This window comes from Cyprinodon tularosa, unplaced genomic scaffold (genome assembly GCF_016077235.1).
Source record: "Cyprinodon tularosa strain WSP-4 unplaced genomic scaffold, ASM1607723v1 ctg665, whole genome shotgun sequence".
Lineage (NCBI taxonomy): Eukaryota > Metazoa > Chordata > Actinopteri > Cyprinodontiformes > Cyprinodontidae > Cyprinodon > Cyprinodon tularosa.
The window spans coordinates 151,587-173,460 of NW_024039413.1; the positions used below are offsets into that span (position 1 = coordinate 151,587).

At 37.5% G+C, this 21,874-nt stretch overlaps 1 protein-coding gene across 1 annotated transcript in view; it reads left to right on the forward strand.

Annotated features, from left to right (window-relative positions):
- Positions 1 to 8,989: 8,989 nt before the first annotated feature.
- LOC119771318 (sphingosine kinase 1-like) overlaps positions 8,990 to 21,874 on the forward strand; it is an 86,013-nt gene continuing 73,128 nt past the window's right edge. Inside the window, exon 1 of the mRNA XM_038267188.1 lies at positions 8,990 to 9,521. Within this exon, the coding sequence (XP_038123116.1) occupies positions 9,101 to 9,521 (421 nt within the window). The 5' untranslated portion in view covers positions 8,990 to 9,100. The remainder of the gene's footprint in view (positions 9,522 to 21,874) is intronic.

Below are 21,874 nucleotides of genomic sequence, written 5' to 3' on the forward strand. Positions count from 1 at the left end.
GGAGGAGTTCAAGTATCTTGGGGTCCTGTTCACGAGTGAGGGAAGAATGGAGCGGGAGATCGATAGACGGATCGGTGCGGCTGCTGCAATAATGCGGACGCTGCACCGGTCTGTCGTGGTGAAGAGAGAGCTGAGCGAAAAGGCAAAGCTCTCAATTTACCGTTCGGTCTACGTTCCTACCCTCACCTATGGTCATGAAATTTGGATCATGACAGAAAGAACGAGATCCCGGATACAAGCGGCTGAAATGAGCTTCCTCCGCAGGGTGGCTGGGCTCTCCCTTAGAGATAGGGTGAGGAGCTCGGTCATTCGGGAGAGGCTCAGTGTAGAGCCGGTTCTCCTCCACATCGAGAGGAGTCAGTTGAGGTGGCTCGGACATCTTCTTCGGATGCCCCCTGGACGCCTCCCTCGGGAGGTGGTCCAGGCACGTCCCACTGGGAGGAGGCCCAGGGGACGACACAGGACACGCTGGAGAGACTACGTCTCTCGGCTGGCCTGGGAGCGCCTAGGTGTCTGCGGAGAGGGAAGTCTGGGAGTCTCTGCTTAGTCTGCTGCCCCCGCGACCCGGTTCCGGATAAAGCGGGAGACGACGAGTACGAGTACGAGTATTTATTACTGTTTTTTAAGTATTTATTTTTCGGCATGTGATAATATGTTTGTTTATTTTTCCTTTGTATTTTTCACTGTATTTATTTCTGCCTGTCGTTTTTACATTTCTGAATGCATTTCTGCCTCATTATGTAAATGAGGAGGGCTGTGTCTTAAAGGGTGAACTTCTGCCCATTGCTTGGAGGCCCATCTTCTTAACTCACAGAGCTCAGAATATTGAGTTAAAAGTTCTCTTTTCTGTTTCATTTATTTATATCTGTATTTATTTTAAAATATGGCAGAGTTGGTCCTCCATAAGGATCGGGTATTGCAGGCCAATAACGACCTCAGCAACTCCCATTATTAAGGGATGGAGCTGGTTTTCCAGCGTCAATGTTAATGTTTTATTACAAGGCTTTTGTTTGGCTACTCTATAAAAGCCTGGAATTTAACGCTTATTCGAACATTTTGAATTGAAAAAGCTTCCTGGAGGGGAAGCTAAACGTCTTAAACTTGGGAAACAAAGTCCAGTGGATTGTTGTCTTTAACATTTTAGAATGACTATGACCTGAATGACTGAGAATCTCCACCAGCACAAACAACCGTACATTTATTTTAATTTATTTTAATTTTTTTGAGGCAAATATAGTTTTTTTTTCAATCCTACGGAAGAGGATTAGGGCCACTGAAAAAAAAAATAAGTTAACTGATTTGTTTTATTTTATTTCAGTGTAGTATGGGGAAAAAGTCAGAATTCTGAGATTAAAGTCAGAATTCTGAGAAAAAAGTCAGAATTCTGAGATTAAAGTAAGAATTCTGAGATTAAAGTCAGAATTCTGAGAAATAAAATTAAAATTTTATAAATAATATTTATATATTTTATAAATATAAATAAATAAAATTTAAAAATCAGTTTACTTTTTTTTTTTCCAGTGGCCCTAATCCTCTTCCGTACAATCCACAATGATTTACTCATAAAAGTTGTATACAGGTGCTGGTCATAAAATTAGAATATCATGAAAAAGTAGATTGATTTCAGTAATTCCATTTAAAAAGTGAAACTTGTATATTATATTCATACATTACATACAAACTCATATATTTCAGATGTTTATTTTGTTTAATTTTGATGATTACAAATGACAACAAATGAAAATCTCAAATTCATCATATCAGAAAATTAGAATATTACTGAAGACCAATAAAAACAAAGGATTTATAGAAATGTTGGCCAACTGAAAAGTATGAACATGAAAAGTATGAGCATGTACAGCACTCAGTATTTAGTCGGGCCTCCTTTGGCCTGTATTACTGCAGCAATGCGGCGTGGCATGGAGTCGATCAGTCTGTGGCACTGCTCAGGTGTTATGATAGCCCAGGTTGCTCTAATAGTGGCTTTTAGCTCTTCTGAATTGTTGGGTCTGGTGTATTGCATCTTCTTCTTCACAATACCCCATAGATTTTCTATGGGGTTAAGGTCAGGAGAGTTTGCTGGCCAATTAAGAACAGGGATACCATGGTCCTTCAACCAGGTACTGGTAGCTTTGGCACTGTGTGCAGGTGCCAAGTCCTGTTGGAAAATGAAATCTGCATCTCCAAAAAGTTGGTCAGCTGCAGGAAGCATGAAGTGCTCTAAAACTTCCTGGTATGTGGCTGCGTTGACCCTGGACCTCAGAAAACACAATGGACCAACACCAGCAGATGACATGGCACCCCAAACCATCACTGACTGTGGAAACTTTACACTGGACTTCAAGCAACGTGGATGAAGTGCCTCTCTTCTTTTCCTCCAGACTCTGGGACCTTGATTTCCAAAGGAAATGCAAAATTTACTTTCATCAGAGAACATGACTTTGGACCACTCACCAGCAGTCCAGTCCTGTTTCTCTTTAGCCCAGGCAAGACGCTTCTGACGCTGTCTGTGGTTCAAGAGTGGCTTGACACAAGGAATGCGACAGCAGAAACCCATGTCTTTCATACGTCTGTGTGTGGTGGTTCTTGAAGCACTCACTCCAGCTGCAGTCCACTCTTTGTGAATCTCCCCCACATTTTTGAATGGGTTTTGTTTCACAATCCTCTCCAGGGTGCGGTTATCTCTCTTGCTTGTACACTTTTTTCGACCACATCTTTTCCTTCCCTTCGCCTCTCTATTAATGTGCTTGGACACTGAGCTCTGTGAACAGCCAGCCTCTTTAGCGATGACCTTTTGTGTCTTGCCCTCCTTGTGCAAGGTGTCGATGGTCGTCTTTTGGACAACTGTCAAGTCAGCAGTCTTCCCCATGATTGTGTAGCCTATAGAACTAGACTGAAAGACCATTTAAAGGCTTTTGCAGGTGGTTTGAGTTAATTAGCTGATTAGAGTGTGGCACCAGGGGCCATCAATTTTGAACCTTTTCACAATATTCTAATTTTCTGATATGATGAATTTGAGATTTTCATTTGTTGTCATTTGTAATCATCAAAATTAAACAAAATAAACATCTGAAATATATGAGTTTGTATGTAATGTATGAATATAATATACAAGTTTCACTTTTTAAATGGAATTACTGAAATCAATCTACTTTTTCATGATATTCTAATTTTATGACCAGCACCTGTATATATAATATATATATAGTTGTATATATAGAATATATATATAGATATAGAATATAAAATATTATATATCTATTGTTGACTATAAAACCATAAAAAAAAATCACAGTAAAATTATGTTCTTAAAATAAAAATTCAGTTTTCAAAATAAAAAAATGGCCCCATTATGGTTACTTTTAGTTTTCATCCTCATTGTTGAAAGTTTTAATGAATTAATGAATAAATAGGAATTTATTTCAGACAATTTGAAAAACAACAATAAATGAATGAACCAAATACACATAAAAGAGACTAGTTAACATCAACCAAACCAGACACATATTTCCAAACTAACTAAATTCACCTGAACATAAATAGAAAACAAAACCTCCACCAAATAAACCTGTCAGTATATACAGCCAGAGAAATTACATTGATTAAAAGAAATTGTCTTAAAAGAGGTATGAAGAATAAACACCTATTATTCATACACCCTCTCCCTCTAATTGGGAGAGGGTGTTCGGAGTATATATATATATATATATATATATATATATATATATATATATATATATATATATATATATATATATATATATATATATATATATGAACATATACATACCTACATAAACACATCAGGCAAAAATCTACATTTCCACCCCTGTACATCAGCACTCAGAGTACTACGACCCCCAGACCCCCCCAACTCCGAATTTAAACAGTTTATGGATTAGCTTGGCTGTTCTTTGAGCTTAAACTACAATTCGGCTTCTGCTGAGTCACATATGCATTCAAACTGAACGTTATACGTCTTACATTATGCTTAACTTAATCTTTTTAGAACAAAAAGTTTGCTTTGTGCTCCTTTCTGTTTTGTTGTTCATAAGTTCACCACTAGGGGGAAGCACAGCCTTTCTTTTCCTTGTTCTTAGACCACACAGCTTTCATTTTAAAGATCTTCAGCTAAACAAAGTGAAGCCAAAAAATTAAAAGAAATCAAATAAAAAAAATGGGTGCACCCTTAATCATAAAAGCATGATTCTGTCTAACAACCAGACAGAACTGCAGGAAGCTCCAGGCTTATCGTTGCATACAGTTGTGTTCATTAACAAGCTTTATTAGGGAAAGACACTTGTAATCAGACGTGAGAAATACATGATAATAACTGTTGTTAGGATTGTTCTTTATTGGTCATGTATGTTTTTGTTATATTATCTATCTGATAGAGTCCTACATAGTCTCCCATCACATAGTGTAACAGAGGCTGTCTAATGAGGACAGACCTTCTGTTCGAACAATGAGCACAAATAACAGTTCATCCTAGAGGCCGGATTGATAAAGAAGAGCTGTGATCCTGAGGCGCAGATGCAGCAGAGAACGAGCTCAGGGTTTTTTGTTTTTGTTTTTTTTTCATATAAATTGCTTTATTATAATTATGCAGGGAGTTTTACAGTTTATATGGACACTGCAACATAAATAGAGCAGAAAAACAGAAGAAGAAAGGGGAAAAAAGGAGAAAAGATGAAAGAAAGAAGAGATAGAAAGGAGACAATGACAAAACATTTTCAGTCTGCTTCATCACCTGTAACGAGATGAAAAAAGAACAGCACAACCGAAAGACACGGTACGAGACATACAATAAATCAACACCTTGAAACTATCGCTAAAGTAATATTATTAAGTCTGACATGTACTCTGTGTTACCTGAAGATATGAATGTGGGGTTTCTGTATGGAAGTGAATCTCTAAGTACCTGAAGCCTAGCACCTGTAATTCTTTGTGAGGGTGAACTTGTGTATGTCAAGTTTAGCAAGCTCAGGGTTTTGATGGCGTTTCAGGAACTGACCTCTAAACCTCAACCTGATGCAACACATAGACTCATGAGGTATAAGAAGCAGAAGATGACATTTTTCAGGCCTCAGTTTTTGGATGCCATCGCCTGCTGAAGACCTGAGCTCACAGCTGTGCCAACTGCTGCAGTTTCTCTGTGATCTGATCTTTTTACTCCTGCTTATAGTCATTTCAATATGAAAAACTCACATGGAAGGAATAGACAATGAGAAGAACTTTATTCATACAATTACTTTAGTCTTTGGTGCTCAGACCTTGGCAGGAAACATTAGCGCTAAATTTTGTTTTGATAAGCGTGAACAGGAGTAAATAATAGGGATGTTTCCCCCCCCAGGCCTGAAACTGGTGGTGGAGTGGAGATAGATGAAGTTGGTCAGTCTGTAGACTGCTGGTTAGCTGGACGGTGAGCTATACGAAGAAATCCGGTGGGCTCCGTGAACTGATACTAGTGCTTCACTCTGGGACCAGAACATGGAAGTCCAGTTGGATAACGCAGGTTGTTTGAGCAAGCATGAAGTGACAGTGGAGAGGAAAAACTCCCCTTAGGGAAGTAACCTGTGGTAGAATCAGGTTCAATATGGCAGTTTTCTGTCGGACCATTGAGATAAGACAGTAAGAGTCTGTTAGAAATGACACTCTGATGAAGCTTTAGCTACGATGGTGGAGAAGGGGCTGGAGGCGGGTTGAATCGGGCTTCTCTGAATCAAAGGCGCCTTCTATAAGATGTGGACTGGAGTCCCTTTTAGGATGAACTATGGATGCTGATTGGCCGGTGAATGAGGAAAATAGTAATAATTTTTTTCAGTTGAACTTCCGCCTAGGCTCCATTTTTATAGATTTACCAAGCCTTAAGTGAAAGGTGGTTAAAATAAGTAGATTACTCCCAGGAAAAGAACAGAAAGGGAAGCAATAGCTTTAATAACAATGTGCACAATCCTATAATAAATTTTATATGCCTAAATTTCCACTGATTTAGCCTTTTATTTGTTACGCTTACATTACTGAGATTGAAAAAAAAATAAATTAGAAAAATAACCTTTTTCCACAGTGAATGCTTGCACCTCCTCAATTAACGTAACATGCATTTAACAAGGGGCGGATTTAGGAAATCTGGGGCCCTAGGCAAAGACAGAGATTTTTCTTTATGAAAAAAAGAAGAAAAAAAAGAAAAAGTGTATATCATACATTAAATATTTGATTTTTTTCTTCTTTTTTTGCATAGATAAACAAAATGGGCTCTTATTTAAAAATCTACTGTGGTGTAAAGTGGCTATTATTTTAAAATCTATTCTGGTGTGAAGAGGCTATTATTTTGAAATCTACACTGCTGTAAAGTGGCTATCATTTTTAAATCTATCCTGCTGTAAAGTGACTATTAATTTTAAATCTATCCTCCTGTAAAGTGGCTATTATTTTGAAATCTACACTGCTGTAAAGTAGCTATTATTTTTGAAATCTACCCTGCTGTAAAGTAGCTATTATTTTTTAAATCTACCCTGCTGCAGAGTGGCTGTTATTTTGAAATCTACCCTGCTGTAAAGTGGCTATTATTTTGAAATCTACCCTGCTGTAAAGTGGCTATTATTTTGAAATCTACCCTGCTGTAAAGTAGCCATTATTTTGAAATCTACCCTGCTGTAAAGTAGCTTTTTTTTTTAAATCTACCCTGCTGTAAAGTGGCTATTATTTTGAAATATACCCTGCTGTAAAATGGCTATTATTTTGAAATCTACCCTGCTGCAAAGTGGCAATTATTTTTAAATCTACCCTGCTGTAAAGTAGCTTTTAATTTGAAATCTATTCTGGTGTGAAGAGGCTATTATTTTGAAATCTACCCTGCTGTAAAGTGGCTATTATTTTGAAATCTACCATGCTGTAAAGTGGCTATTATTTTTAAATCTACCCTGCTGTAAGGTGGCTATTATTTTGAAATCTACCCTGCTGTAAAGTGGCTATTATTTTTAAATTTACCCTGCTGTAAAGTAGCTATTATTTTGAAATCTACCCTGCTGTAAAGTGGCTATCATTTTGAAATCTACCCTGCTGTAAAGTAGCTAATATTTTTTAAATCTACCCTGCTGTACAGTAGTTTTTAATTTGAAATCTATTCTGGTAAGAAGAGGCTATTATTTTGAAATCTACCCTGCTGTAAAGTGGCTATTATTTTGAAATCTACCCTGCTGTAAAGTAGCTATTATTTTGAAATCTACCCTGCTGTAAAATGGCTATTATTTTTAAATCTACCCTGCTGTAAAGTGGCTGTTATTTTGAAATCTACCCTGCTGTAAAGTAGCTATTATTTTGAAATCTACCCTGCTGTAAAGTAGCTATTATTTTGAAATCTACCCTGCTGTAAAGTGGCCATTATTTTGAAATCTACCCTGCTGTAAAGTGGCTATTATTTTTAAATCTACCCTGCTGTAAAGTAGCTATTATTTTGAAATCTACCCTGCTGTAAAGTGGCTATCATTTTGAAATCTACCCTGCTGTAAAGTAGCTAATATTTTTTAAATCTACCCTGCTGTACAGTAGTTTTTAATTTGAAATCTATTCTGGTAAGAAGAGGCTATTATTTTGAAATCTACCCTGCTGTAAAGTGGCTATTATTTTGAAATCTACCCTGCTGTAAAGTAGCTATTATTTTGAAATCTACCCTGCTGTAAAATGGCTATTATTTTTAAATCTACCCTGCTGTAAAGTGGCTGTTATTTTGAAATCTACCCTGCTGTAAAGTAGCTATTATTTTGAAATCTACCCTGCTGTAAAGTAGCTATTATTTTGAAATCTACCCTGCTGTAAAGTGGCCATTATTTTGAAATCTACCCTGCTGTAAAGTGGCTATTATTTTTAAATCTACCCTGCTGTAAGGTGGCTATTATTTTGAAATCTACCCTGCTGTAAAGTGGCTATTATTTTGAAATGTACCCTGCTGTAAAGTAGCTATTATTTTGAAATCTACCCTACTGTAAAGTGGCTATTTTTTTAAAATATACCCTGCTGTAAAATGGCTATTATTTTTAAATCTACCCTGCTGTAAAGTGGCTATCATTTTTAAATCTACCCTGCTGCAAAGTGGCAATTATTTTTTAAATCTACCCTGCTGTAAAGTAGCTTTTAATTTGAAATCTATTCTGGTGTGAAGAGGCTATTACTTTGAAATCTACCCTGCTGTAAAGTGGCTATTATTTTGAAATCTACCCTGCTGCAAAGTGGCAATTATTTTTAAATCTACCCTGCTTTAAAGTGGCAATTATTTTGAAATCTACCCTGCTATAAAGCGGCTATTTTTTTTTAAATCTACCCTGCTGTAAAGTGGCTATTATTTTGAAATCTACCCTGCTGTAAAGCAGCTATTTAAAAAAAAAAATCTGCCCTGCTGTAAAGTGGCTATTATTTTGAAATCTACCCTGCTGTAAAGTGGCTATTATTTTGAAATCTACCCTGCTGTAAAATGGCTATTATTTTTAAATCTACCCTGCTGTAAAGTGGCTGTTATTTTGAAATCTACCCTGCTGTAAAGTAGCTATTATTTTGAAATCTACCCTGCTGTAAAGTAGCTATTATTTTGAAATCTACCCTGCTGTAAAGTAGCTATTATTTTGAAATCTACCCTGCTGTAAAATGGCTATTATTTTTAAATCTACCCTGCTGTAAAGTGGCTGTTATTTTGAAATCTACCCTGCTGTAAAGTAGCTATTATTTTGAAATCTACCCTGCTGTAAAGTGGCTATTATTTTGAAAGCTACCCTGCTGTAAAATGGCTATTTTTTTTAAATCTACCCTGCTGTAAAGTGGCTGTTATTTTGAAATCTACCCTGCTGTACAGTAGCTATTATTTTGAAATCTACCCTGCTGTAAAGTAGCTATTATTTTTAAATCTACCCTGCTCTGAAGTGGCATCAGATTATTTTGAAATCTACCCGGATGTGGAGTTTTTTTTTCCGTATATCTTGACAGACGTCCGATCAGTGGGAGGCTGTCAGTTGCAGTCTCCGCTCTGCTCCGCATCAGCGATGAGACAGCGCAGCTGGAGCTCTGTCCCGGATCCCGTCCGTGTCTCACCCTCTGACATCCGATCAGGATGGATCAGAGGAGATCCGACTTTAGGAACGCTTCAGGTCCCGTCACGTTGTTTGGAGAATTTACACTGAGCAGCAACCGAAAAGCCCGGTGCTCCGTAAATCTGACCGAGAAGGACTTCATCATCCAGAGGCTCGATTCGGCACCTGTCAGCTGCCGCAAAGTGGTGCTGAGTCTGAGGGACTGCGTTGGTTCCCAGGCTTACCGGGGGGATGACGGGGCAGACCCCTCTGCGTACTTTGCTGCCTACTTCTACCCGCTGAAGAAGCGCCGCTGGGTGAAAGCTGCGCCGGCTCGGCAGCGCGTGGAGCAGTGCTTTCGGCTCGCGGCGCTCCAGGACCCGCGCGCTAACCTGGAGGAGGCAGAGAAGTGGGCTCGCGCCGTTCAAGAACGCTCTGCCCGGCAACAGCACCTTAGAGACGGTGAGTGGTCCCTAGCAACCAGGAGAAACTTCAAAGCTTTAGGTTAAAGTTACCGCACTTCAAAGAGCAGCGGGGTCCGCCATGCTTGATTACAGAGGCTCCATTTACCTGTGCCACAGGTAACCCTCTGGAACCATGGGAATAATCACCTCTCTCTAATTAAACAGTAATGTAATTTATTATTATTATGGTTCCGTGTTATTCATAAATGAAAACATAGTTATTCTCGTCCTGTTTATATTTTGACCAAAGTGGCAAAATATGAGTTTACCAAATGATGCAAGCCTACCCCATACACTCTCAGAATCATTTCACCAAATTTTTTAGATTTGTTATTTTATTACATAACAAATTCCATAAAATGTTTTTTAGATAATTTAGATAATTTAACACAAATCTAATCAGATTGATTCAAAGTTTTCTATCTAATGAAAACCAGTTGATTGCATCAATTCATTGACTCCAAGGCAATCCCTCACACTAAGCATGCTTGTAGCGACAGTGGAGAGGAAAAACTCCCTTTGAACAGGTAGAAACCTCCAGCAGAACCAGGCTCAGTGTGAGCGGCCATCTGCTGAGGCCCACTGGGGTTCAAGGAGACAGAAGCAGACATAGAAAAAGAAGCATAGATACAAAAGGCAACTGTAAAAGGCGGCCCCGTCCAGGCAGACGAGCTCCAAGCCAGCTCCCATGTCAGAGGATGAAGAGAGCACATCCAGTTAGTCACAGTCAGAGAAACAGGACTACACTGAAAAACAGGCTGATCTCCAGCATGGCAGCAGCACAGACCTTGCATGATGCATTTTTTAGTTTAATAAAGCTTATTTATTTCTAATACATCATTTATTGTTTGAATTGCATAAAGGTAACCTGATTATTATGCAATTAAGGGACTAAACTTTATATATTTGAAATAATACACCCAAGTATTAAAATTTAGCAAATATATAATAATCATTTAGCCTACTTATAATAATTATGATGTATATTAAACCAATGAATATGCAATAACAAATAACAAAATGTATTTCTACAAGCAAAACACTTCTTAAAATAAAACAGGTGAACATGTCATCATTCATGAACAACCAAACATCCATCCAGGGGAAGAACTTCATAATAAAAACGTATTCTTTAAATACCCAACATGCATTTATTTATTGCACCTAAAAAAATGGCTCATAACTACAGAGATCATGTACAACTTTTACAAAGATTTTTGCTCCCTAGGGCGGAAATACGTCACCAATCCGACAAAAAATTAAATGACGCTTTGCTTGTCATTAAAGATTCAATATTTATCTTGAACATCTAAAAGATATATCAATATATTTCCAAATATTTTAGTTTTTAGTTTAAATTTAAATTATATATATATATATATATATATATATATATATATATATATATATATATATATATATATATATATATATATATATATATATATATATATAATATAATATATTAATATATATATTAATATAATAATATATTAATATATATATATTAATATATTAATATATATATATTAATATATTAATATATTAATATAATATATTATATAATATATAATATTATTATATATATATATATATATTTAAATGTATTAATCAGGGTCATTTGGTCGGGCGGCGCCCTAGCGCCCTCTATTGGCCAGTTACTGGATTATAAGTATCAAATGTGTTCTATATTTTAGAGGTCTGGGTGATGTATCGATAAAATCTATAAATCAAGTTTTCTGTTTATGAATAAAATATTATATGGAAGCATTTATCTGGCTTCCGTAGCTCAGGCTGACTTCAGTTCATCATGTTTTATTTATAGATGTGTTTTTATAACCGATAAACCAGCTGACTGTGTGACACTAGCTGCAAACATTTAGTTCATCATAAAGGAAATTGACATCACTCAAAAAATATAGAACTACCTAGTTTGCATGACTTTAGGTTGTGTATTTTTTTATTTATGTCACTTCTGTTACTACGCCTCATGGGGCTTTTTTCTGACTGTCTCTCACTCCTTCCTCCACCCTAAAAAGATAAAAGGATCCCATAATAGACAGTAGCATGATTACATTATCATGACACTACGTTTTGGTTACAAACGCTTTAATCAGTCAGGTCATTTTTGAGTTTATGGAAGCCATGAACTAATAGATTATTAGGTTGTTATGGAACCCTTATCAAGATCAAAAATGTTATTTATATCCGACTTAAACTTCCACTAGAAAAGTGAAGTAAAACTCCTAAAATGTAACTCTGTGGTTTGTGTTTATTGGCGTAAAACCCAAAGATTATTAGTGGCCCTGATCTGATACCGCTGCCTGCTTGAAGCAGTCACAAGGGTAACGGGTAAACAATGACCTACTGTGAGATGATTTATCTTCTCTTCCTCTAAATAATCTATTCATTATATGCAAACCTTCTTATCTTGTTTTATTTAATGTTTTGTTTGTTCAGTAATGAGTCCTGGAAGCCAGAATAATGATTCCCAATGAGCAGCTTTGCAAAAATGTCCCATTACTCTATATAAATAAACAGAAGCATCCATCCTCTGACAACATGATTGTTTCTCCTGCTGCGATCTTCCAGTTTACAGAGCTGCTCCTACAGTGTTAGAGGCCCTGAGCAGATGTTAACATGGGGCCCCATTCTGGGTTAAATCCTCCACCCACTGCAGCAAAGATGACTGGAGTATCTTGTAATATTTTTACTTAAATGAAAAGTCTGGTCATATTTAGAATTCAAACTTCTGAAAGTTCTTTAAATATGAAATGATTCCATCCTGTTCAATAAATGATCAGTGTTTTTAATTAAGAGTAATTTTCATGTGAATGTGCTTTACTGGAGGCATCCATGTTTGTCAAAGAACACTACTGCCACCTACTGGTTAGTGACGTCACGGTGCGGTATCGGCTGTTGATCAAGTCCCAGTGCTGTATCTGGTGTTTGTCACAACGCGCTATTATCCAAGTCATCTTGAAAACATTCTTCTTCCAAATGTTGGCTACATATTACGGGTTTTTTCTCTGGCCAGAAGTTCGATGGCAAATCCTCCCTCTTCAAGTTGGCGATCCAACGACCAACCCGTCCGTGGAGGATCAGGAATTAGAAAGGTGGAATAACTATTTTTTCCACTTTTACCCAATGTATTCCAGCATCCAGCTGCCATGCACGTGGGCATTGTCAGTTTCACTATAGCTCTGGTGAATTTCAATGGTGAAGTCCTCTGGAAATCTTCAATAATTGTTGTTGATTGCAGATGTGTCTAGTAGTTCCCATTGATTTAGCTTGTAAAGCGGGGAGAATGGCGCTAGGCTTACCGCACCGTGACGTCACTGCTGGAAGATGGCAGGAGGGAGGGGCTACTATATTTGGGCATAAAATGGCCGCTCCCAGACTCTGTGATTGCAACGAAAATTATTATTCTTATTTTAGGTATACATAATGATCCAGTGATAGAGCTCAGCTTTAAATCAGAGGCTTTTAACTTCAGCTACAGATATCAGGCTTTTTCACTCCTGTAAGAAACATTAATTATGAAAAATCCTACATTGACTCAGCCTTTATCTCAGAACAAATACTTATAGTTACACTAAATACTGAAAGTGGCTTCTTTAGATGTATTTGAATGCATTTTAGGACCGTTTAATGAATTTAACTTTGTTAAAGGAAAAACTTTGTAGATGTTATCGGTATTGAGGTGATCAAAAAGGAGCTGAGAAACTGGCTGATTGATTGCTGCACCTCCTCTTCTTTGTTCTTTTTTTGGTTTGCTCCCTCTGCACTAAATAAACCAGAACCAGCAGTGATCAAAGCAGCTTAACATAGAAGACATCGATCAGGTAGAAGCAGGTGGGACTGACCTGCTGTTGCAGCCGTTTGCTCTGAACTCTGCAGAAAACTGATCTCATTATTTGTCATCTCTTCCACTCCGCACCCGTACAGCACACTGTCGCCCACTTAGCTTTATTCAACATTTTTGGATAAAAATGAAACATGCTACCATTCTGTGTGCCATTGTCTGAGGAGGATGTAAGCTGTTCCATAATTGCAATGGGACCCGGGGACAGATTTCTCCATTAGCTGCTTTTCACTTCGCTGCTTTTATTCAAATGGAGGCAGTTTGCTGTATTTCTTGCTACTTTTGAATAATTCATTAGATTTTATCTCTTGAAGCCCAAAGACTCGTTAATGTTTGAGTTGAGAACCTTAAATGTGAGCGAGATGCAAACATCAGACGTCCTGCAGGTCACATGGTTCTGTCTCTGTCTTCAAAAAGCGCAGAGGAGCGCCACAGCTGATTGGACGAAGGTGCGTTTCCTCCCCTGGTTCTGGTCGAACATGTTAACCTAAATATGTTGTTATTTTCCTGTTACCTTCAAAATTGCCCTTTGTTAAACCTAAAAACTAATAATTACTTGAATAACAGCTTCTTTAGCGAATTCTACCTTCTTTTTCTGTTTGTTCTCCTCATCCGACGTCCTAAGATGAAATATTATCAGCTTCCAGCATTTCTATAGAGATAGAGGGTAACTATCAAATATGTCATATATTTCACAGGGCTGTGTGATTTATCAATAAAATCTATTAATCTAATTTTTTTTTATGGATAAAATATTATAATTGGAAGCATTTCTCTTCAGTTCATCATGTTTAGTTTTAAGATGTGTTTTTATAACTGATAAACCAGCTGACCGTGTGACACCACTAGCTGCAAATATTTAGTTCATCATATTTTCAGTTTTTGTGGTGAAACATTTTCCCAGCTTAAATTTCGTAAAATAATTTTTTTATTTTATTAGTAAGACATGCCATTGGTCATATTTATTATTGGGGGGATTTACCATTAGGCAATACTAGGCATCTGTAATAAAACTGTGTTTACATGTATGGTTAATGCAACTATTCCTTATTTGCGTACATTAATTATGTTTGTCATTAAAATCCTTTCGCTAAAATGCCATCAGAACGCTTATAATATTAAGTGTGTCTCAGCCCCCCCTTCAGTGTCCACCATATTGGATCAGTCCATTTGCTGCACATGTTCAGAAAGGTCCAAACAGACAGCAGCAAACCATTTGATAACAAACCATGCAAAGAGCAGTGTTGCCAACTTAGCGCTTTAGTCGCTATATTTAGCCACTTTTCAGACCCCTCTAGCACTTTGATTTCTAAAAAGCTCCTAGCGCCAAATCTAGCGACTTTTTTCTGCTACTGGAGACTTTGGAGACAACATCTAAAAGCAGCGAACTCTGCTCTCCAGAGCGAGTAGATTGGTAACCCAGCCTCCTGCTCTCCTCTATCTTGTCTGCTGTCATGATTCATGCAGCTATTATTTCATCCAAATGAAAAATGGAGAACAGATAAGCAGATCATGGCTTGTCTACAGTGAAAAGAAGGACTGGGTTATTTACTTTGGCCTTTTTGGAAACACAGGAAGGAGCAATCAGCTAAGTGAGCTTAGTGCTTGGAAAAAATCTTTCATTCCTTTAGAGACAGCATGAAAAGTCAGCCGAGTACAAAACATAGAGAGGAAAACAAGAAGAAAAGGGACAAGAAGAGAGGGACACAACCTAGAACAGATAATGGATGTCTATTCTATTAACATTTCTCTATCTGTAGAATGGGTCTTTTTTATGTGTTGTCTTCTCAATTCAGAGGGCCCCCTGTCTGTCTTTGCCTAGGGACCCAAATTTGCTAAATTCGCCCCTGTTCATTATAAAACTTGAGGGAGAAAAAACATTGGTTCACTGGAATTTGTAGGGAAAAAAAACAGCGACTATATTTTTAAAAACCAATTAAAGGAGGAATATCTTTCTCAGAATATTGATCATTCTGATCATTTGAACGGTTCAGCTGCTGCAACATGTCTGAGACTCATTACAGATTTTAATGATCAAACATCTGTTTATCAATACAAACCTTTTCTTGATCTAAAAGTCATTTTAGTTCAGTTTTAGAGCCCAAATCCCCGGTTTTCACAACCCACAGTGGAAAAACAAAAACTGTACAGAAGAAGGAAAAAAGAGGTAAAAGAAAGTTAAAATCCAGAGTAGAACAAATTTAAAAGAAAAGATATTTAGGATCCCAAAGCGGAAATAGGCCCTTGGTGTTTTGTGGAGAAGTGATAGTAGGATGGAGCAGCAGACAGGAAGTAGATTTGTCTGCAGCTGTGCAGGTCGCTCAGGTGTGTTGTAGTAAAAAAAAGAAAAAAAGAGATAAACTAAAGAGCAAAATGAGCAAAAACCTCCCAAATTAAAACTCCCTGAAGGGACAGCTCTCAGTCATGTGATGTTTTCTTGAGTCTTCTTAATGTCTACAGTAATAAATCAAACATTACAGAAACATGGCTTCGAATAATTATTATTGTTATTATTATCATTAATTATTTCTTCATTAAACAAACCAAAAATGCAACGATTGCACTTCTCTGGCGAACCATGGTCTTTAAAAAGCTTAATCTGCTTAATTCCTTTTTCAAAGCTAAACTACCAGGTGCCTCAATATTGTTTTATTAAAAAAGAGAAATTGGTTTAATTAAAAATGTATCTCCTAAATATAACTGATGGAATCAGATAGAAGCAGATCACCAAAATAAATTAAGATAATCAAGGCAAAACCTTTATACAGGGTTCCAGCGGGTCCTTAAAAAGTCTTAAAAGGCATTGAATTCTTCAAAATAAAACTAAGGCCTTAATTGGTATTAAAATGTCTTAAATCAGTCTTTCGTAGGTCTTAATTTTTAAAACATCATAAATACGATTATTTTTATTACAATTTATTTTTGTAATCTAAATAAAACATTAAAATTGTCAATTTTTTTTATTTAAAAAAAAAACGGCTCTCCATTATTGGTTCCGTCCCGATAGCGGAACCAATAAAGCGTTGTTGCGGCCGGGACATTTGGGAGATGCACCATTAACTTTTTGTCTGGAAAATATGAGCAAGTGTAAATGTAACCAAAATTGTCTCCAGCCAAGAGTTTTCACCATGGCTAAAACCAGGGAACATACATGAGGCTCAGTGGATTTAGTGCAAGAAGTCATTCAAGCTCAGAACGATGGGAATTAAGGCAGTGGAGTCGCACATGCGAAGCACGAAACACAAAGCGTCAAAATGGAGTTACAGAGAAACAGCCGGTATTTCTCAGTTTAGTTCCACCCTTGTCTCTGCAACGCCTCCACTTATCACCAAATCAAACATACTAAGAAAACCATACAAAGAAAAATAGCTGCAAAAAAGACTTAGCACTGGTTATGTTGGGGCTTTAAAACTGATTTGTTTTGTTCCCTGCTAAAACAAAGTTTGTGAATTCAGTTAAATAATTGTTAAAATATATCTGTCATTTGTGTGTTTCTAGCTTTCTTCCTGTATGGGAAGCTTTTCAACATTTGAAACATTAGTGCAGTGGTTTATGTTAAAATAAACCTTTGGGTTAAGTTTTCGCAAGCAGGTTTTTCTTGTGTTTCTTGTGAATTTGGTCTTAAATTTTTATTTCAAGTGGCATTAAAAAGTCTTAAAAAGTCTTGAATTTAACTTGCCTTTTGCTGTAGGAACCCTGGATAAAACTCCTCTTAACAATTATGGGATTATTCTTCTTCCTACTTTTTGATCTTTGCTGTCTACTAGATGTCATAATGAAAATATCAATAAATCCTTTATTTTGTCATATTTATTATAAAATCATAAGTAACAAACTGATGCTGTTCGTGGGAATAAATGAAAGCGTTCAAACAGCCTGCATGTTTTCCTCTCTTCCATACGGCTAAACCTGGCGGTGTTCAGTTTCACTCTCAAGGTCGCCTCTGTTAACGTCCAGCCTCATTCATCCTCATTCATCCCGTCGGAGCTGTCGGGATCCGTGGAATTTTCTGGTAGAAAAAAGGACCTTCACAATCAATCTAGGATCCAAACCATTGGTCTAAATAAAGGCTGGCCTTTATGTATTTATTTATTTCTGTCAGTGCAGGCTTTGACTTCTGCTGCAGGCCCAGGATTATTCACAGAGCGTCTCTTTTTTTCCAGCTTCGTTTTCCTCAGTGGGCCGACGCTGTAATGCAACCCCAGGTCTGAGACTGAAAGCTACCTGAAAGAGAGAATAGTCCTCTTTTCAAAAAGCTTGTTATCCGGGACTAACCAACCGCGTCCTTTATGATCTCTGCTGCTCTGTTTGTGCTTCTGGGATAAAATGGAGGAAAAAAGGTGTGTTCACATGGAGGTTTGCGTATCTATAGCTGTTTGCATTATTTTGATCCCTTCTTTAAAGAAAAAGTTAAAAGAAGCCTCCTGCTTTCCCATTCTTCTTGTTCATTGTTGAAGATCCATTTAGTCCCTTTCAATTAAACCTATTGGGTGTTATTTTTTCTCATGCATCTAAGCATCTATTTCCTTTTATTAATATCTTTTATTTAAAATAGTTGGGTTTTTTTTAATGATGATTATGCTTTAGATCGTCTGACCTTATTTTAAATAGAAAATGCACAGTAGTTGGTGGTTTGTGGGTTATATGAAAGAGGAAACCCTTTTGAGCAGACGTGATGTAAGGCATGCATCAGCAGGTCACGGTAAGTGTCAGGATGCTCATGTCTCATTTAGCTTGAATACGTTCCCACGTTCTCAGTTCTGGATGAAACCATAACTGCACTGCAATGGGATTTTTCTTAAGAGTAAAAATAAATAATAATAATCCAAGTGTACAAAATAAAAAAGCATTGATCAAAGGTAGCCCTTAACCTCTTAACATCCTCGCCTATTTCGCATACCCAAATGGAAAAGCAAATAAATTAGGAACTGTAAGCCCAAATTACATGTGTGATACATTATTTGAAAGCTAACACCCTCTAGTTTCCTAATATATAAATTAAAAATGGGTGACTAGAACACAGACCAACCTACATCAGTTCAAACATGACTCAAAGTTGTTTTTTTTTAATTCTCGGAAATGATAGATCTTTTTTGAACAGCAGTAATAAAGACATTCTTGAGAAAAAACAGGTTTTATTGTATTATATTTGTTCTACATCATATTAACCACAAATGCAGAAAATTTTAGACCTCTAGCTATAGTATGAAGCATTTGGTGTTAGCTTGGAGCTTCGCGCAATGGCTCTACCTTCTGGTAAAATTTTACCGGTAGAATTTTATGCATTCTGAGTTATTACCGCCACTGAAGGTCCACCAGGTCGCCGGCGACCCGGTGGGTTTTAAGCCGTTAACAGATGAAGGGTCTCTGGGATGTCATAGAGGAGCATTAGGCGGAGGCCGAGTATTGATCACAACATGGCTGTCAAATGGGTTGAGCTGCTGCGTTTCGGTAGCCTGACGTAGTCCTACTCAATTCTAGTCAGAATGAGTCTGATGCTGCTCCATAGAGCTGTGATTATGGGGCGTGTTTCGAACGAACCAGGAAAAAAAATGCCTCTGCACTCAATTGGATAGACCTACGACCAATAAGAGCAACGGAGTGCGTGACGTATGTTAAGCGACGCATAGTTGTTGTCAACAAAAATCAAAGCGTGCAATTGCACGCCTAGAATAAGAAGATGAGCCTTGATCGCGTTTCTCTGTTCCTCTTTTAAAATTAATTTGCTGTCGATATCTTCTAGAACAGACCTAATAGCAGAATCTACACACCTCAACTCTCCAGCGGCAGCCATTGTTGTTGTCACCCAAGCGTGCTTTGGTCACGTGGTTGATTACGTTACTGTTGGTCATCTGTCCATCATCGTATAAAGCCCGCCCTGACAATTTGATTGGATCGCCAGAGAGTGGCCGATCATACTCGCGCTACTACTGAGCAATGCCAGACCGAACTTCTCGACCTCAAACCTTGTGGGCGGGACTAAGTTCGTAATGGCACCCAGGCTAGCGTTTCGGTACTGAACTGCGAAGAATCAGATAAATTTAGGCTGCAATAGAAGGAACTGATCACAGAATGTTTTGATAGGGAACCAAAAAAGGTGAATATGCTGGTGGAGATTCTCAGTCATCCAGGTCAGTCATTCCAAAAAGTTAAAGTTAAAACACAATCCACAGGACTTTGTTTCCCAGTTTTGAAGACATTTCTCTTCACATCCAGGAAGTTTTCTCAATACAGAATGTCTGGATTAGCATTGAGTTCCTGGCTTTTATCGAGTAGCCCAACAAAGCCTTGGAATGGCTTAGAAAACATGCACATTGAACCTGGAGGTCGTTATTGGGTATTGCAAGCCAATAATAATAGACAATAATAGTATAGTCTAAAAACGCTGCCTCGGGCAATTATAAAAAGTTTGTATTTTCATGTTGTTTTTTTTCCAATTAGATATAATTGAAACCTTAAAGCTACATTTCGACTAGTGTTGCGCTGATGCCATTTTTTGGCCCCGATACCTGGCTGTGCAGTATCGGCCAATACCGTCTGTTTGGAATTGATTAATCGATCTGCAAAGTAATGCTTAGCTGAAGCCCTAGATGCATCGATTGTATACAATCATTTTTTATTTTATTTTTTTGGGCTCTTATTGTATATATAAATAAGACAAACTGCTGGACATTATTGACAATGTCAGTCATCCCCTGCACACCGTCATCAGCAACCAGAGGAGCCTGTTCAGTGGGAGGCTGCTCCTTCCCAAATGTAGGACCAACAGACTCAGGAACTCCTTTGTCCCTCATGCCATCAGGCTCTATAACTCCTCTCTGGGGGGGAGCAGGAAATAGAGTTAAGAGAACAGAAGTGAAGGAGTTGTAGATACTCGCTTTGGTTTTTATAATCTGGACACTCTTTTTTCTCAACCATTCAAGTGCAATACACTACATAACTGTTAATTTAAGTCATTGTTTTTGCTATAGCCCTCTGTATTTATTTGTCTATCCTCATCCCCCAATACATCTTCCTACACCTTATTTAATTAATTTTATTTTTCTATTGTATATACTGTGTCTAAACATCCTCTATTTTCTTGTATGTGCAATTTTTCCTGCTACTGGAAATACTATTTCCCGAAGGGAGTAATCCCAAGGGATTAATAAAGTCAAGTCTAAGTCTAAGTCTAAGTCTAAAGGAAACGTTATTTTCTTTCAAATTCATTCTATCAGGAAATAATGAATTAAAAAGCAACTACAAAGGAATTGCTGACACGCAATTGAAAAAGAAAAAAGTTATTTTAAAAAAGCTCAGCTTCAAATTGGAAAAAAAACTAATGATAGAGTGACACATAGATTTTCATGGTTCTGCAGAAAATATAATTTAATATATCATTTAAGGGCGAGTCCATTTTTTATTTTTTTTTATAAACTGACTTTTTCTTCTCTTCTGATTTGGGTAGAGATGCTGTCCAAACATGCAGACGGCATGCTGCTGGTAAGAGCTGCAGCCTGACTCACTGTGTAGATCCACCCAACACAGATCAGGTTATCAGTCATGACCACAGGACCTGTTCAGTGACAGCTCAGCCTGATAAGGAGCTAAGGTTCCCCACTGACATCAGCACCGACGCTCTGACACCTAATAGCATCCTGCGCTAATAAAACCACCAGGAAACATTAGCAGTTTAACTAACATGGACACTAAGAAGGACGATAAAGAAACTGAAGGAAACGTCTGAATCTAACCATCTAGATCCAACTGGAAGGATGAGTTTTAACTACAGAACCTCAACATTTGGGGTTCTGGACTACTGTACCTAAAGTAGCAAATGATGGGAGCAGGCACGTATTAAGGAAATTTGGGGCCCTAGTTAAAGACAGACAGGGGGCCTTCTGAATTCAGAAGACAACACATCAAACAGACCCATTCTACAGATACAGGGGGGCTTGAGACACACTTTATACTATAAGCATTCTGATGGCATTTTAGCTAAAGGATTTTTATCAAAAACATAATGTAGACAAATAAGGAATAGTTGTATTAACCATACATGTAAACAGAGTTTTATGGGGGCCCCCAGGAACTTGGGGCCCTATGCATCTGCCTAGTATTGCCTAAAGATAAATCCCCCCCCCGGATGGGAGTGCAGTTACCCTAAAAGCTGAACCTGTTCTACACAAAGAAAATTACAAAAAAAGGGACTTTCAGACTGATTTATTAATCCAAACAGGTTAAACTCAGGTTGTTGGTATCGTCTGAAAACAAAACAATAACTGAATGCTAGCCAGGATTATTTCAGTGGTTGTGATCATCTGGATTCAGTTTCTGCCTTCTTAACCCAGAGATAAACACAGTAATAAAACCACATCGACTAGAAGTGGCTGCGAGGATAAAAAAACACCCAGTCTGTCGAACCGCTTCTTTTATTTGGAGACATACATTTACAAAGACATTAAAATCAACCAATTCTTTCTTGATCCGACAGAAAGATCTAGTTT